At 39.9% G+C, this 17,911-nt stretch overlaps 1 protein-coding gene across 3 annotated transcripts in view; it reads right to left on the bottom strand.

The window, feature by feature from the left end:
* The window catches only part of BTBD7 (BTB domain containing 7), a 44,592-nt gene that overhangs the window by 11,215 nt on the left and 15,466 nt on the right, over positions 1-17,911 (bottom strand). Inside the window, exons 3-9 of one of the 3 annotated variants that reach the window (XM_053979216.1) lie at positions 15,478-16,557; positions 6,211-6,419; positions 4,972-5,047; positions 2,589-2,749; positions 2,119-2,262; positions 1,777-1,890; positions 144-333 (exon numbers count right to left, since the gene is read on the bottom strand). In XM_053979216.1, the coding sequence (XP_053835191.1) occupies positions 144-333; positions 1,777-1,890; positions 2,119-2,262; positions 2,589-2,749; positions 4,972-5,047; positions 6,211-6,419; positions 15,478-16,557 (1,974 nt within the window). Of the gene's footprint in view, positions 1-143; positions 334-1,776; positions 1,997-2,118; positions 2,263-2,588; positions 2,750-4,971; positions 5,048-6,210; positions 6,420-15,477; positions 16,558-17,911 lie in introns of those variants that run through there. The other 2 variants (XM_053979218.1, XM_053979219.1) reach the window with 2 other exon arrangements.

Genomic DNA, 17,911 nt, shown 5'->3' with positions numbered 1-17,911 from the left:
AGACCAAAGCAGAAGGACTATTCCTGGTGCAGAACTACTCTCTGAGGAAATGATGAAGTTCAATAACTGACACTCCCCCTCAGGCCCAAGCACCCACACACTCCCCGGAGCTCACTTGGCATGGGAAGCCATCAGCAGCTCACCTGGGATCTCGTTGGCTATAACTGAGGGAGGACTGGTCTGGTTGGTGCTGACTTGCTGGTGGGTGATCACGTGGCAGCACTGCGGCACCGCGTTGTTCACCATGTACAGCGTGTCGGGCACGTTGGACATCCGCACCATCCGCAGGCGGACCAGGTCGGTTTGCTCCACCATCATCTCATCCAGCACCGACTGCAACGACAGCACCAGAGCCTCATGAAGGCACTGCACGCACCTGCTGCCACTGCTGCCAGCACAGCCCCAGCGACACAAGTCCCACCATGGCTGTACCACAGTAACATTGTCAGGTCACAAACAACATCAGCATTTTCATTAGCATTTTCTATTCCATTTTCCAGTCATGATCATAGCTGAGTTTGAGCTAAGAGCAGGCAGGAGAATAGTTTGGGAAGGATGCTTTGTTTGCTTTGTCAGATTAGAACTGACCTTCTCGAGACCAGACCCTCTGAACTAAAGACATAACTGCCTATGAGTCTTGACTTTCTGTGCCATTGAGTAGAAGGCACCAGCCTGAAAATGAAACATGTTTTCCTCAGACATCTAAAGAATAGGAAAAGATTTATGCCTACCCTTTGAAGATTCTTACTTAAGATCAAATGAACTTATTTCAAAAAATGGGAGTCTAGCAGGGGAGTAAAAAAAAAAAATCACTCATTCACAATCCTGACACTATGTATGAAAGTCCTCCCTCTGAAGTTAAAAAGCCTTAAAATGATTTAAAAATATTAGCAGCATAATATGAAACCAGTACTAACAAGTAGGAATTCTGACAGGACTATGGGGGTTGTAAGAATTCACTGTTTACTCTGGATAAGTACTAAAGCACTCCCATGGCATATACCTGAAAACGAAGAGTCAAAGCTTTTATCACGTTTTTGGTAGTTTTAGCAATCTAAGATCCAAAGAGAATATTTTAACCAGCTAGTCCTCCTTTGCTATTTTTGCCACTTGGTGCTAACTGCTGTGCCCAAATGCAAAGCAGTTTTATTTCTTCCCTTCCCTCAAAGAGGACATTAATAACATCTTATACCTCTAAAAACCATTTTCTCTCCTAGGCATAGGGTAAAAGTTCCAAATTCATCAGAGCACATGTCAGTCTGTAGGTGATGTGGATGTACACATCTTCACCTAATCCTCTCATTCTGTTGTCACCTGCACTGCTGGGACTCATAAGCTCTCAAGTCAAGTCAGAGCCACCTGAACTGGTGGCACTGGTCAGTGACACAAAAGGCTCCCATTCTGTCCAACAGAACGTGGCACATTCCTGTCCCACACAGCACCATCTCCACCCTGCCACCAAACGTCACCACCAGAGGTGCTACAAGATCTTTAGCTTGACAGTGCTCATGCAAGAAATTAATAGGGAAGTGACTGCTTGAGAGGGAAACAAAGAGGGAAACAAATTCATTCAAATTGGACACAGGATATTTATTCCATTTTGCGGAGGATCACAAGATTTTGGGTATGTTCTGATTTAAACAAGATGATGAAACATCAGTCCTCTGCCGAGTGGAATAGCAGTTCCCCACCCAGCTCTGGTGGGAGCTGGGGAGCCTGAAAGAGCTGGTACCAAGGTTGCTGACTAGCTGCAGACTGGGACTCTCAGGCTCTCACCTTGCCATCCGCCTGCCAGGAGGGCTGCCGAGGAGCTGGGCCGGCAAACTGGCTGGAAACCAGGGAGGTTTCCCTCAGAACGTTGCTTTGTTTCCGGTGGAATTTCATCAAGATCTGTCTCGCAAACATTTCAATTTCGACAAAAAAAAATTTTGTTGAAATTTTTCTGACCAGTTCTAGAGACTTGAGCCTGATGATCAATCTTGTAAGTCTTGTTAAACTGAAAATGTTAGTATTTTAGGCCAGTACATATAAAGAGACAAAACATCCCAAAATCTTTCCCTGTTTACAGAACCCCCTGATGACTCCAATCTGAGAACAGTCAAGTGTTGCTGGTATTACCTTAGCCTCCTCCACATATGGTGAGAACAGTCTTGGCCGCACATATATTCCAGCATTTTTTTGCCGCAGCCAGGCATTTGACTTTCCACCTTCTGATGTTGGTAGCATGTCTGAAGGAGGAGTACTAATCAGGCCTCTCTTCATCTTTAAGAATCAAGAAAGAGTTTTACGGTTTTTAAAATATTAATATGGTAAAAACTTGCAAAAAATGCATTCTTTACACTGAATCCTTACACCACTGATTTTTTTTAGCCTATCTAAAAAAAAGTAATCTATTGATAGAACACAAAACCTAACCAGAAAAAGAGTGTTACACATCTATTACTCTCAATGATAACATTTTAGAAGTTCATCCTTAAAATAAACAAACAAAACCAACACCCACTAAAGCAAAAAAACCCTCACATCTGAACATGCAGAGAAGTATTTGTAACATGCAGAGATGTATTTGTATGAGACTACTGACTTACTGCATCACTCAGTACTTCACTATTCATGGGTAAGATGTGCTCAATGCGGACAAAAGGTAAAAGTGGAGACAGGATCTCCCTCAGCTCTTCAATGTCAAGATCTCTCCTCTTCACACCTCTTTTATTCACACTGTGAGCAGTACCACTGAGTAAATTAGGCTCTGTGGGAAGGAACAAGACATGCTAAGTTTTCATCAGAAAGTTTAAAGAGGATAGCAGGAGGTACAGGGCTTACCTTACAGGGGAGGTTAAAGAAAAGGAAGGAAAATTCTCATTTTATATCAGTAGGGCTCATCAGCACTGTTCCACAAAACTAACAACTGAACATGGCACAGGATGATGGATTGGTCAAAGGTTGGACTCCATGATTCTGGAGGTCTTTTCCAACCTAAATGATTCTATGATTCTACCTCATGCCTTAAAATCTTATATGAAGCATCCAGGGAGACAGGTTCACTTTATACCAGCACAGGTCATTGGAACAGCTGCCACTTTCAAAGTGTAAGCCAGGCAGAAAATACAAACATAGTATTTGCCATAAACATTTGGAAAGCTCTATTAAGAGCTATGCCATGAAAGCAGTTGTACTTCCCTGCTAACAGTTCCCCCAAGGACTCTCCTGTAGCACCTCTGCCTTTACCTAGCAGTTTTGAAAGACACTATCAATTAAGGTCTAGAGTCCTCAGGGATACATTATTCTAGCTTCCTTGTGTAACCCACCTCAGTAACATGGTGTCAAGCCCTCTCAAATTGCTCTCAAGGCCACAGGACACCTATTGTACCAGAAGTGGCATCATCCTGGAGACAGCAAGATGACCATGCAGCTCACATGTGTATTTTAGATATTGTACCCAACCTGAATGTGACTGACTAGCTTCCCTCTTTGAGGAAACCTGTCAAACATACCCACCCTCCCTCAGTTCATGCAGCTAAAGTTTTGGCCACAGCTCATTACATTCTCTAATGCTTTGTGGCATTGACACCATCACACATTCAGAGCTGCAATACAAGGAGTGTCACTGAGGAATTTAAATGAAATTACTAGACTAAATCTGTCTCTAATCTGACAGAATTTGGCGTCGACATTATTTCTGCTTTTGCTTATTGTGTTTTCTGATGATCCCAGATAAGAGATGCGAGCTGTTTACTCAATGAATGCCAGAGCAAGAAGCTGTGCAGTGATCCCAAAGGAGCAGCTTCTGCCCCAGCCCAGGTCTGTTACTGTTTAACTGGCTCCATTATGTTCCAATGTGCCCTAGGACAATGCTTGGAAAATCCTGTTTTGGAAATAGGTAAATACTTAGGACACTAGAAGCACAACCTTTAACTAACTTTTTGTTGCATTTCATAAACCATGACCATGACAAAGCAGCTGTATTCCAAGCAATAACAGTGGATTTCAGAAGCATGGCCAGCCCTCCCAACACAATAGTTACACCAGTACTGCTCTCTTTTTACTCAGGCAGGCTCTTCCCTTTCTGTTCCTCTTGTGGCACTATGTGATTGACACTTCGGAGTGCAGATGAACTACAAGATCCTTGCATTTGTAATTTGGGACATACACGTTTAACCTACTTCCCATATCCAACATGTGTAAGATTGAAGTTACCACTGTAGCAATAATGTGCATCTAGGCTCATAAAAATACATTTATATCTACTTTAGGGAAAACACTGGTGCCACTTGTTGGCTTGTTTCTCACTACCACAGATTCCTGTCAGAGAGACACACTCAAACTGAAGTGAAAGGTTGACACAGTAAACTAAGAGTAAAACTACTGTGAGAAGCCTGCATAGCAAGATACTGCAGGGGGGGTTTATTTGATGAATTAGTTACAAGAAAAAGAATTCTGAGACAACAGGAAACCAATGAGACTTCAAAATCAAACAGTCATAGAGGTTGAAAGGACCTCTAAAAGTTTAGTTCAGTCAAAGCCAATGCCCTCTTCCCACACCTCCCCACGTAAGGTACAACACATTGCCCTTCACTGCATCCAGCTGGGCAACCTGTGCCCGTGTCTGACCATCTTCACAGTTTCTTGTATTTCAGTTGGTGCCTCACTGCCTCTCATCTTGTCCTGGGTGCCAAGAGGAAAGTGCTGCTCTATTTTCTTTGCTTCCTGGCATTAGATATTTATAGACTCTGCTAAGATCCCCTCTAAGCCTTTTCTTCTTCAGGCTAAACAATTCCATCTCTCTCAGAATGCTGTGTTCTCATTTTAGATAACCAAACCTTTAAAGAAAGCAAGATCATTTGCTTTGTTTTGACTATACTATGGACAAAGTAGATTCAATTTCCCAAAGTTGCAGACAACTCACAAAATAGAACTGCCATAAATTTTGGTTTATGTGATTTAGTACTGCATGGTTTAAAGGATCCTCACCTCGATCTGCTATCCTCTTCATCAACTGGTGCTCTCCCCATTTAATCAGATATTTAAGAATATCTTGTTCACTTGCCTGTAGAAAGAGGAAGTCAGTAATCTGTATATGCTTAATGTCACATGCACACACACAAAAGAAAAAAAAAAAATCACAGGTCTTTTACAGGTCTAAAGAAACACAGTTGCACCTAAGCACGAAGTATTTGCACTTTATGATCTGCTTACCACTTTCTCCTAATATTTTAAGCTGTACTACAGGTATATCACCACCATAATTTCTACATTCCTATTACTTACTGAATCCCTAGGAAGATGAAGAAGTTTTGTACAGAAGGAAAAATTTTATTTAGTGTGGAACTTACAGCTATAAAGTTTGAATTACTAAATTTAATTTAAAGGGGCAGTTCTACCTCTGGGCGTTTCAAGCTTTTGTTTAACATTACAAATTCAGCAATATAAGCTCTCACGGAAGATCAACAGTAGTGTTAACTGCAATTTCTGAAATGCTTCAAGTTAACAAAGCTCTTTAAAAAACACTTTGAATAATCTCTAGCACTTAATCCTTTACAAAGAATAAGATTGAGATGAACGCATTAAAAAAAAAAAAAAAAAACAAACAACTAGCAATCTTGAAGCTATTAAGGGGTGGTCATCATTATAAAGATATCTCCCCTGAAGAGCAATGGCAGCAAAAATCCAGAATCTTTCTGTTGGCCAGTACAGTTGTCTCTCCCTAAAACCACACAATCACTGAAGACAAGTCATAAAAAAAATAAATTGTGCAATACTTGTCAGAGATGGTATTTTTCTCTCTCCATGAAAATAAATTGAGTTTTCTGAACCATTTCTAGTTTATTAGCTCCCACTACCCCAAATTAGCATGTGTTGTTACAGCAAAACTATTTCCACCACGTAATTTTATGAATCTCTTAAACAGGCAGGGCAAATGTTAGATGCAGAAATGTTTTGTTTAAAATAATTTGGATGCATTTATAAACTATTATTAGACTTCTAAGCAACAGCATATACCACATTTGGGTTGTGTTACAAGCCAAGAACATAACAATTTTCTTAATCACTACTTCCATTTAATTTTTTTACATATTATAGAAGGAGTGCATAATGTGTACAAGCCCTCTTCAGCCTACAATTTAAAATCAACTACTGGCAGGCATTTCCAATAATGGTATAACACATCCTGTTCTAGCAGGACCAGCTGTATTCTGCACTGCAGGTTACCTGTAAATAGTCAGACTGAATAGCTGTGAGCAGGTGGTCCTTGCTGAGTTCATAGAAGACCTCTGAAGTCATGACCTGGGTAAACTCCTCACAGAGGAAATGCAGGGCTTGGCGATGCACCCACTTGGAACCGTATGGCTGAGAGCTCCACTTCAGAATGGCAATCAAGGTGTCCAGGGAGATGCTCTCAGCAATAATATCTTCACAGCCTACCAAACAAGGGCAACAATCAACAGTGTGATTACAGAGGCACTTAGACTCTGAAGGAATAATACATGTGGCTAAATCTGCAATAGACAGGGTTATGTACACCCAGTGAGAGTAAAGACAGGTGCCCTACAGAACAAGGTTGGAAACAAGGTTGTATTTTGACTAGAAGTACAATAATTTTAATTTTATAATTCCAACTATACAGTTATTCACTTTTTAAAGGCACATGAAGCATCATGGCTGCTAGCATGCCTGAATAAACAACTGGAAAGCAGTTCAAGCCAATCAGAACCCCCTTTGGTAATCTGAGTGTTTAACACATTTTAACATCGAGAATTTGGGTCACTATTGCTCACAGCAGATTCACAGAAACCCAAGAACTGTAACAAAGGCGGGATTTTTGCCTGTATCACTTTGCTCATGGACCCTTCTGAGACAGACGAGAAGAAACACAAACTGTAACAGTGCTGGTACTCAGCTACTCAGTACAGGATGAGGGCAGCAAAGCATCATTTTCTGACTCACAGAAAAGGCAGGAAGCAGTGGATGGCTGCTCCAGGCCACCACGATGGCCTCAGTATCCAGCAAGGCACAGAGGGTGCCAGGACAGGGAGCACATTCTCTGACAGGGAAGCAGAAGGGAGGCAGATTTATGGAGAGTCTGCCACAGTTTCTTCCTACCCACTGCTTTATTAGGATTTACTCTTTCACAGGGTACACATCTTCTGAAGAACAGAGAGTTAAAATTCCTGAAGGGAAATGGATCTGATTTGGAAGAAATGAGGGAAGATATTCTGTGTGAGGGCTGAAAACATGAGTACTTGGGAGTTACTTGGGTAACTAGGGAGTTAAGAGAGATGGCACCACAACGATGATAACTTGAAGTCTCCAATAGCACTTTGTTGATTTCATTTGTACATCTGGTTTAGCACAAAGATAGCAATTTAAAGAAAAAAATTCTCAGAATTACACATTCCAGTCTCAACCCACTACAGCCACAAAATTACAGCTGTGCTTATGCCTATAAGAGGTCCCCAGACAGTTCAGAGCTACATGTCTACACTGCAATTTTACTTCTTATACATCATCATTTTTCTCTCAGTTTCAAAGATACCTAAAAACTAAACTTCATTGTTTAGGGATGTGTATTGCACTGCTGAGCTCTTGAAATAAGCTGAGTAAAAACGTGTTTAGCACAGTAATTTCAACCCTAGTAAAGACAAAGACAGGCCTCCTGATGCTACATATTCTGGTACTGGCTGCATACAGATGAAACTCACAATTATTTTAAACAATTAACAGAAATAAAAGAAAAATCTTACTTTTCTACATAAGGCAGCATACAGAATATGCAGTGTTTATTCCATTTCCATTGTAACTAATAATGTGAAAGATATGGAGTAGGTAGTAAAAAGCGAATAAGCTTCTTCAAGTAGGAGGGAATCTGTCAAAGGAGCTACTACTTAGAAGTAAGTCACTAAAATGGGCATTTAAACAGGAGGCTTAAGAAGGTAGTAGAAAGTGACAGTTTAAACATGAGACTGGTTACAAATTTATGTGTCCTATTAGACACCTGTATTTGTACCCAATACTATAACAACCACAATGTGGTAATTTTAAGAACAATATTGCACCAATAAAATTTTCTAAGCTTTTCAGGAATATGCTTGAATACATACACAGTTTTGGACACAATCCTTATTAAATTTTTAAAGCAATTTATAAGAGTAATGTCTGTCCCCCAACAGTAATGCATTTTACACCAGTTCATATTTAAACCAAACTTTCCTCAACCAGCAGCTGGATGATGTTTTTTTCACATGTGTGATTCACCTGAGAAAAAGAAGACTGAATGCAGCCATTGACAGAAGGGCTTCCCAAAGCACACACATTTCTGACCAATGCAGCACATGCAGCATTACACTGTGCATCCCCAGACAGACTCTCCATTTGCTTCTGACAAAGGGATGAGTGCTGAGTCATGTTTCAACACAACTGCTTTGTCCTTCACCATTACTTAAATAGTATGGCACTTCTCAGAGCCACCTATCTCCATGAGGTTACATATTATCATTACTACTGCTAGTAAGGACAGATGCCTCATTACAGATAGTGACCTCTAACCTGCATGGCAAGCACTGGCCTTAAATGAGCAGGGCACAGGCAACAAAGATGGGTTGGAGGCACGTGGAACATCACTCCAGTCATCACTGGTACAGGTAAGAGCAGAGGATGAAAACTGTTCTGAAATACAATCTGTGGGTTGAGGTACAGGTTAGTGAAACTGCCCCCTCTAGATGGAGGAATCCCCCAGATTCCTAAAGGATGAAATCTCAAGTCTTAAGAAGTTCTAGTCAACAATCTGAGAAACAGCCTTAAACAAAAACCAAAACAAAACAAAAAAACCAAACCACCAAAAAACAAAACAAACAAACAAAAACCCCCCAACTAAACTATCCAAAACCCAACTTATCATCAAAAAAAGCTCAAAATACTTCAGCATATGTCAGAAACACAGAGTAAATGAAGTCTGAAGCTTTCCATTTAAGGATCCATTTTTACCCAAACAGCAAAGGGCTGACATTGCATTTAACTTTGTCATGTGAGTCTCTCTCAGCTTTCCTTTTGGGGCTCAAGAAAGGAAAATGTTAAGTTAGCAGCAAACCTGGCATGCGAATGAAAGTGGTGACTAGTTGCAATTTGCTTAAGAGAGGAGTTTGACTCCCATGAATTAGAAACAAAATAGTTTGAAACCATTATTTAGGGTCATCTGCACTCAGTCTTCCCCTGCTAAATCCTAACACATTTTTTTGCATGCAATTATTCTGCCTGCATGCAAGCTGACTTCAGCAGAAACTGCATTCCTCTGAACTCTAAACATCACACATAAGGACTGCTCCATTTCAAAGGCAGTAAACCCACACACTGAAAGCAGTCACCAGGAAACTCAAACTACAAGAGCAGAGACTTATCTCAAAATGAATGCCATTCCTAGTATTTCATCTGACATTTATTTTTGAAGTAAAGACGCCTGCTCCCTGAAAAGACACCAGAAATGCAGTGCCAAAGATCTGAGCAACACCGATTTATAGAAACAGTGCATCAGCTTAGTCTCAATTCTTCTGTCAAGTCCAATTATTGCACAACTAACAATAATATGACATCAGGTGAAAAGCTCATTAAGGATGACTAGCAAATGAAACAGTCTTTTTCCCAAGTAATTTCAGCAATGGGTCAGAAGTGTAGGATTATGAAAAGTATTTCCTCTGAAGTAAGCATACGGTAATAATTAAAAGTGTTTTTTGAGCTTTTAAATAAATTGGGGCAACCCAATTCTAGCTATGGAAAGAATCCAATTTCCTTTCTTCTTTGGCAGAGGTTTTTTCTGCTTTAACAATCAGCCACTTGGCAAAAAAAGTAGTCATCTAATAGCCACAATATTGCTCTTCACAGTGGAATAGAGCATTTTTTTCCTGTGAATACTATTTTTTAATACTCAGGCAGCAACAACCTTCCCAAGATCCATTTGCAGTGTCCCACAAGCTTCTGTGACCATTACTATCCTTCAGAGATTCAACCTGCAATCTACAAAAAAGAAAGACAGCTAACAGATTTTGCACAAATTATGCTGGATGCCAATGGAGCCTTCCTACCATCAGGTCCTGTCTGCTTCTGAGTTCTCTCCCAAATGCAGCCCCACAGTCCTTCCAGACAGAAATAGCTTGAGCCCATGTTTAGCATTCTAGCTGGTGGCTTGGGATCAGGACACTTGACAGACCTACTGAAGACAAGTCAACTGCCTTCAACAATTAGCTGAAGTGGCACTAAGCAAACCTTTTACTATAAAACTGTTAGCTTGATTTAAATCATTCTGTAGTGAAGACTTTCCACCTAAACTTGTGCACACCAGTAGAGCCAATGAAAAAAAAAAGTAGTAAGAATTCATCTTAACACTGAACTGGAATCTAGAAGCTATTCAATGCTTTTTTAAGTTTGTCACATTAGGAGAGACCATGCTCGCAATCACAGGAATTATAATTTCTGAATTTTTTTGAATGTGTATTTAATACTGCTACCATAGGATCCCTGGCACTTCAGTATTTCAGCCCTCCTAAGACCAAGAGTACTTTTGATGTCAGGCAACATCTGCTTCTAGATCAAACACTGTGCTACTGAATACAGCAGCACTTAAAATAAAGTTTCTAAGTTCTTACACTTGTCAAGAGTAAACTCAACACCAAAAATAAAAGCAAAGGAAAGCAAAAAGTAGGAAATTGAGGGTTTTTTGGTCTGTCTTAATTTAGGAAACTTCTTTGAATCAGGTGACAGAAAAGGTTCTCATACAAAACTATTTCATAAGGTCCCAGTATTCAAAAGCCTATCACAGCAAAACATTCTGTACCACCACCTCAGTGGGACTGCTCTTGACAGGGGGCAATGGGGCCAAGATGCACTAGAGGATTCACATATGTAATATAGCTACCTAATAAAACTAATATGTCTGAAATCAAACTTCCCTGCAACAGCAGGGCACTACAGTAAGACTGGAAGCGGGGAGTACTTTAACAATGTGTGATGAACAGGACTAGGGAACTGATCTCATTTTAGTAACTGTACTACAGAAGAACAAGGGATAAGTGGTATTAAACCCAATCTTTGTGAATCAATGTGTTAAAATAATTGTACCAGTGCAGTTGACAGACAGCAGCAAGGTAGCATGAAGACAGAAAAACTGCAACAGAGGGCAGAAACAGGCAGGCAGAGCACAGAAACATTCCACTAAGGGATGTGCACCAACCTCCTGGAGAGGGCTCTAATGCTCATAGCCTCTATGAAAGCCCTGAAGAGCTTCACTTTTGATAGTAAAAACTACCAGAGCACTCCTAAGAGCAGTGTCAGTCCTATTAGGTACAAATAGGTTTCAGTATGATCAGCTCTATTGACCAGATATGCTTTCTGATTAGTTTATTTACTCAAATTAGTTCATTGAAAGATCCATTTCAGTTTCTCTTGAAAGGCAAGTGACAATCCTCAGCTTGATGAAGGCAGAGGAAATTCTAGATAAAGGTTGTCCTGCTTTACTTGGACAGTAAAGACTCATTACACCTACTCATCACTGTATTCACCATAGGGAAACTATCTATTAAATCACAATAGTAAGAAAAAGGAGTGTGTTAGGAATCACTGTGTTAGGAATGGGAAAATTTCCATGGAAATAGTCAAAGCTGAATCATCTGCTGAAACAGAAGAAAAATTACAACATCTGGATACTTAGAAAGGTCCCTGAAGACAAATCAAACTAAAATCTGTTGAAAATAAAAACAGCTGATCAGAAGGTTTAAAATACATCAATTTCACTTGACACTCAGTTACAAACACCCAGGCAAAACTGAGTGGAAGTGAGAAAAATTAACTGGAAAGAGAATCCAGACTTAACATAATAAGCCCAAAATATTTTCCACGAAACCAGGGAGACAAGCCTTTGCAAGTTCGCAATTGGCCAGCAGGAGTGAACTGAAACAAAAAACTTCAGCCGAGGGTGTGGAAATCTAGAGAAGAAACTTAAGACATCAGCTACTGCAAAAGCCAGCTGATGGGATCAGTCAGTACTTGGGGAGAACTGGACACCTGCGCACCACAGAGCGGAAAAACACTGCCAGAGATGCACGCTAAGAGGTGTCAGGAGAACTGCCTGCTCAGTGGCCTCCAACACCTACACAATGCTGTCTCTTCCCCATCACTCTGTGTAACATCTAGAAGTCAGATGTTTGAGTGACAGCTTCCAGCATAGAAGTCTGCTAGCTGTGAAATCAGGGAACAGGATGGACACTACTTACATTAAGATCTCCCACCTACCTCATGTTAGGTACCATAGAAGTGAGGACAAGATGCTACAATTAACAAGAAACAAGAACAGTGGTCATGACTAAAGCACATCTTTAAGTGATCTCAGTCACATGCAGGCATATGGTTTTCCCTGACCAAATAAGCTTCCTTTTAATTTTGATTATAAGATTATACCAGAACAGTTCTTCTATGTCTGCACAGTACCAATGACCTAAACATGAACTCAGCAAATTAAGTATGAAACTATTAGATTCTGATTCCACTGGCATATACAGATCTACAGAGTGCTTACTACTTTCTCCTGTAGCTAGGGAATGCAGCACCAATTTGTAAAATCCTAATTAGGTGAAGTTAACATCTAGAATTTCAATATCTGAAGGAGTGCCAAACCTACATTTCCTAGTATTTGATAATTTAATAGATTTCAATACTTGCTGCTTTTACTGCATTTCTCCCCTGTGTGTAACAACAGCCCCACCCCTCAATCTCACTACTTTTGTGGTCAGAAAGGGATTTACTATGGAAAGAAGAAAACATCTGAATGCCACTACATCCCTCTACATCCTCCCTATGACCACCCCCAAAACACTACAGCTCCAGTTCATCCAGAGGGCCACCAAGACTGAGCCTGCACTGCTGCATTCGTGGGCTCCAGCCACTTGAGTGTGCTGCCGAGGTGCAAGCCCAGTGCAGCTCCTGCTGCTGCCTTTCTTATTACTCTCCTAGAGGTAGTACTGGGGGAAAACTTCCAGGAAAAAGTAGAGATCTTGTTACCACTGACTCATGGAATATACATTCCAGAGCAGCAATGCTCTGTAGTGCCTTACTGAAGAGTGCCAGTTAACGACATGCTGATCCAAATGAACTCAACTTAAAGTGAGCAGAAACAAACTCTACAACAAATAAAATGTCACCTCATTTTTCAGTATTTACTAACATAGAAAATAAAAGCTATTTTCCTATCTGTAAGTTTACTTCAGTTTCTCTTGAAAGTTATCTGTCATTGCTTTTCTGCTTTGCTGTAACTGACACTGCTTCATCAGAGCACCTCCAGATCACAGTTGTTGCAGTTTAAGTTTCCAATCTGAAGAAAAGAATTGCACCCTGTTCATTTATGAAACAGTGCATAATTATTCAGTGTCTCACTGAGGGTTTCATTCGCTATTTAATTCTCTCATTAGTATTCCATGACCACGTTAAATCCTTTTAGCACTTGTATATATGTGCACGCACCAAAATTGAGAAATTCCATCACCTCTTTAATTTCAACTCATTTTCCTTTCTGGTTTTCAGCTGATCTACAGAGTTGTTCTCAAGTACTATTAGCTTGTGCATATCATAGAGAAATTAAGTTAATACAGTACAGCTACACTTAATACTACTTCAGCTACAGTAAAATTTCTTGCCCCTTCTGAGACATTAAGTTTTTAGGTGTACTGAGAAGGAAACAACAAAAATAAAAAAGATGTAGATAGAGAAGAGAGGATCTGAAGGAGGGCCTTGATGATGTTGAGCAAAGTACTGGAGAACTTAGCCTACGAGGAAAGATGGGAGGAAGTTATGTCTCTTCCCCTTCAAGAACAGAAGGCTCAGGGGACCTTGTCACAGTATTCCCAGACCTTGAGCTACTGTAGGGCAGCTATAAAAAGGACAGAGGTTCTCTTCTCTCAAGAAGCCACACAAAGGGGCAAGAGGTAAAAACTGCATTGGAAAACATCTCAACAGAAAATGTTTTTGCAATGAGAACAATCACTTCACCAGGACAATCCCCCAGGGACACAGTATAATCCCCATCACTGGTGGTTTTCAAGAAGTGATTGGACAGAATGCTGGACAATCTCACCTAGGCTCACTTTCTCACTTGGATATGTTGGATCCTATGATCTTTTGAGACCCCTTCTAACCTGGGCTGCCCTGTGACTGGACAATTCTGAGCTGAAGAACAGCCCAATTGCATCCTGCAGCATGCATGCTGCCTCAGAAAGCACATCCCCTTTGATCTGTGCCAGTTTTACTGCAGTACAATTATTTCAGCACAATCTGAAAATTAGTTTCCTAATGCCAAACTCCACATGAGCTACAGTAGCTCTATTAGTTTCTCATGTCCTTATCACTCTCAGTTTCATGTAACTATTAGGAGAACTCATTAAAAATATGACCTCTTCCTGCAGTGCTTACACTATCCTTTCCTGTCCACTCTTTATCAAGTGTCCTATTTTACTGAGAACTACTTTATAGCTTACAATATAAGGTTTCAATCTTGTCAAACTTAATTTGACAGCTAGAAGTTATGGATGTACAGACCTACTGTAAAAAGTTACGTTTGTTCAAAAAATTAAACTAATTTAAACACATTATGTTGCTGATATACCAGTGAGTTCCATTTTCCCTTTCTCAGCTCAAAAGTAAAATTCTTATTCCCCATCAGCAAGGCCTGAAGCAATTCCCATACTTCATTATAGGTCATATGGCCACTAAATAGCTCAAACACCAACAGACAAAACTGAGGGCAAAACTCCTGCCACCACAAGAAGCACCATTAGCAAACTGATCAGTGCTTGGACACCTCACCTGAGATTGCAGTAATTCAGGTCAGGAGGTTGTATGTAATCAAGATTTGAATGATCTTCAAGAATAACGGAAGTAGTAAACTTTCTAAACTTTACGTCTGAGAATAGTGACTGACCCTGCCTTCAGTTCTGTTCATAGATGGGCAGACATTAAAGACCTAAGACTACTGCAATTAAGCTGTTTAAGTTGTCCTTCCAACAGCAAGATTGCAGGGTTGGTGTCTTTGACATAAACTACAGAAATAGTCATTCAAGTTTACCACCCTGTTAACATATACGGACACTTCCTAACAAGTCTAAATATTTCCTCCTCTCAGCAAGGATCTTTCGGTAGCTTACATCCAGAAAATGGATTACAGAAAGGAGATAAGCATTAGAAATATCAAAACCAGTTACACATACTTGATAAAATTAACATGCTTCAACAATGATGCACCATACAACCAAATCTTTTGCATGGCATTGCTTCTGTCCCTAGAAAATAGATGCATTATGGACAACCTACAGATGGAAAACAAATTCCATTTCTAAAGGAACTGTCAGCCACTGACAGCTGACAATAAGCATCCCTACATTGCAAAATTGCTAAAACTTGTTCTAATAAGGTCATATATTCTACAGCGAGGACAGTATTACATACCTTGTGCAAGCATGTTAAACTCCAAGAACAGTGCTATGTGATAAAGCTCCATGGCTTCTTCAGCCCTAGTCATGTTTAGTTTTCCTGCTACAAGAGCTTGAACTTCACTTAAACTGCCCACTGAAGGACTGGAGTGCAAAACAGAGAGGTCTACCACATCTGTATACATACAGTTCAAAATGACTTTAGCATATTTTTTTGGTATGATAGATTCATCCAATATAATTCTAGTTGGAGTCCGCAGAGTTCGGTCTGTGATTTCTTCACCAGTTCGTATCCTTCTCTGCAGCAAGTGACGGAAAAAGGGCGATCGTGATGAAATAATAGCTTTGTGAGCCCTGAGCTCTTCATCTAGACAGTTCTGACTTCCACCAAAAGTTTCAACCAAGTCAGAGTTGGATGAAAAGCTAAGAACCACATCGTAGTAGCACATATAATCAAACAGTGCGCGCATGTCAACATCCAAGGAATTTGGTGTTCCAAATTCTTCACTAAGCTGCACAAGAATATCAACATTTTGGAATCTCGAATCCTCCATTCCAAACTCGCCCGTATAAAGGTAGTGTAACAAAGCAGAAAACATAGGCATATCTATGCCAGCTGTGTTAATATCCATTATTATTTCTGCCCCATACTCTGGTGAGGAAGAAAGCAGCGTCTTAAAAAATGGACATCTTGCTGCCAATATCGCACGATGCACAGGAAAACAAGTTTCTTGAAATATTAAGTCTACATCAGTACAATATTTGTATTGATAAAGTTCAGCCATGTCTTTTTGTAGCGTCCTGGCTTCTGGTCTTGCCAAATTAGCTTGTAGATAAAGTTCCTTTAAGGCTGATGTTCCTTCGTATTCTTCTACTAATGCATTAACGTCTCTGACATCCCAGCCTGAGAGGAGCTCGCGCATCTGCTTGGCATGGTCAGCAGATCGGCTCGATTTCCGACGCTTAATGAACTTCTTTTTGAGGGTGGCAAGGCCAGAGGTTTTCTTTTTCTTGTCTTGAGGTTTTTCGTGGCCATGGTCAAGGCTATACAGCTTTGATTCGCAGCCAAAACCTTGATGAGAGTAGGATGATGTCCCTAAAGGCAAAAAGGAAAATTGAACATATTTATTCTTTAAACTTAAAAGGAAGGTCCGTAACACCTAAATACTCCATCAATGATTCTGCAAGTTATACAGTTCTTCCTTCTCCTCACATCAGATAATTTAACAACTGAAAACCTGACTGAAGCCGTTTCTGGCCATTAAGAACAAAGCCTTTTATTTGCATCTACGAAGTTCATAGTTTGCTGGGTTTCAGGGTGTTTTGGTTTGTTTTTTTAATTTTTTTTGTTTGTTTGGTTGGGTTTTTTAAAAAAATATATTCAAGTTTAAGAACCAAGCAGTGCCAACTGATGTGGCTCTATAGCATATGGCACACTTATCTAAGCAGGAAGAGAATATTGCAGTTGTGACATTAAAAGTGTAATTGTATTAACTTTTTCTAAACCGAATATCTCAGTGAAATACTAGCAATCCCCCCCTTCAAAGAGTTTTCAAATTCTGTTCTAGCATTAAGCCTCACTAAAACAATAGAGGCACACCTGGTATCAGATAGTTGCAGTCACAAAAAAAAAAAGAGAATACAGTACCAAAACACTCAGGGATTATTTTCAGAGATAATTTAGCAAGAAAAGTAAAAATCCTGTCATGCGATAATCAATTAATGCCAAAGTCAAACACATAAAATGGACTCCTTTCTGCAGAACTACAAATACTCATTTGTGCATACACACCATCAAAAAGAATATGGAGAATGGAAGCTTTACTGTATTATTAAAGACTTCCTTTGAACAGAGCATTATACAATTAAAGTGCACATATAATTAGTTTTCTTCTCAAAAACAATTTATAGGGAAATTATATTAGGAACTAATACTTACAGCAATTCAGTGAGGAAAAAAGGAATTAGAATCTGCATTTCAACAAGTAATGGAAAACCAAAGTAGTGTTTTAGGCAAAAAAAAAGGAGTTAAAAAAATATCTTTAATGTGAGAGTCATGCTTCTGTTTAAGGGTTATTTTGTAATTTAAGTTTATTTACAGGGCTTTCACTCTAAGCCAGATGGTGAAGAACCTTTTACATGACAAGAAAAAAGGAAGTACACAAACCAAACTCCCACTTCTGGACCAAAGAAGAATGAGAAAACATTTGCAAATGCTACACAGATCAGTAACAATCACAGGTTCATCTGAAATAGTATTTGTTTTCTGTCATGAATAGTTCATGTTTCTATGAGTACACTTCTGAAGCTTCACTACTTGTTACCTTTTTTTTAACCTTCCAAAGCCCATCCTAGAACCAGAGCTTTTGGGGCCTTTTCCAACATGTTCTATCACTGCAGTCTCACAGCTCCACCTGCAACAGGCAGATTCACTGTGATGCTGTTTTGTG

The sequence above is a fragment of the Vidua macroura genome, chromosome 6 (assembly GCF_024509145.1).
Source record: "Vidua macroura isolate BioBank_ID:100142 chromosome 6, ASM2450914v1, whole genome shotgun sequence".
Taxonomy (NCBI): domain Eukaryota; kingdom Metazoa; phylum Chordata; class Aves; order Passeriformes; family Viduidae; genus Vidua; species Vidua macroura.
The sequence above is the reverse complement of the archived record's forward strand: the minus strand, read 5'-3'. Positions and strand labels throughout refer to the sequence as shown.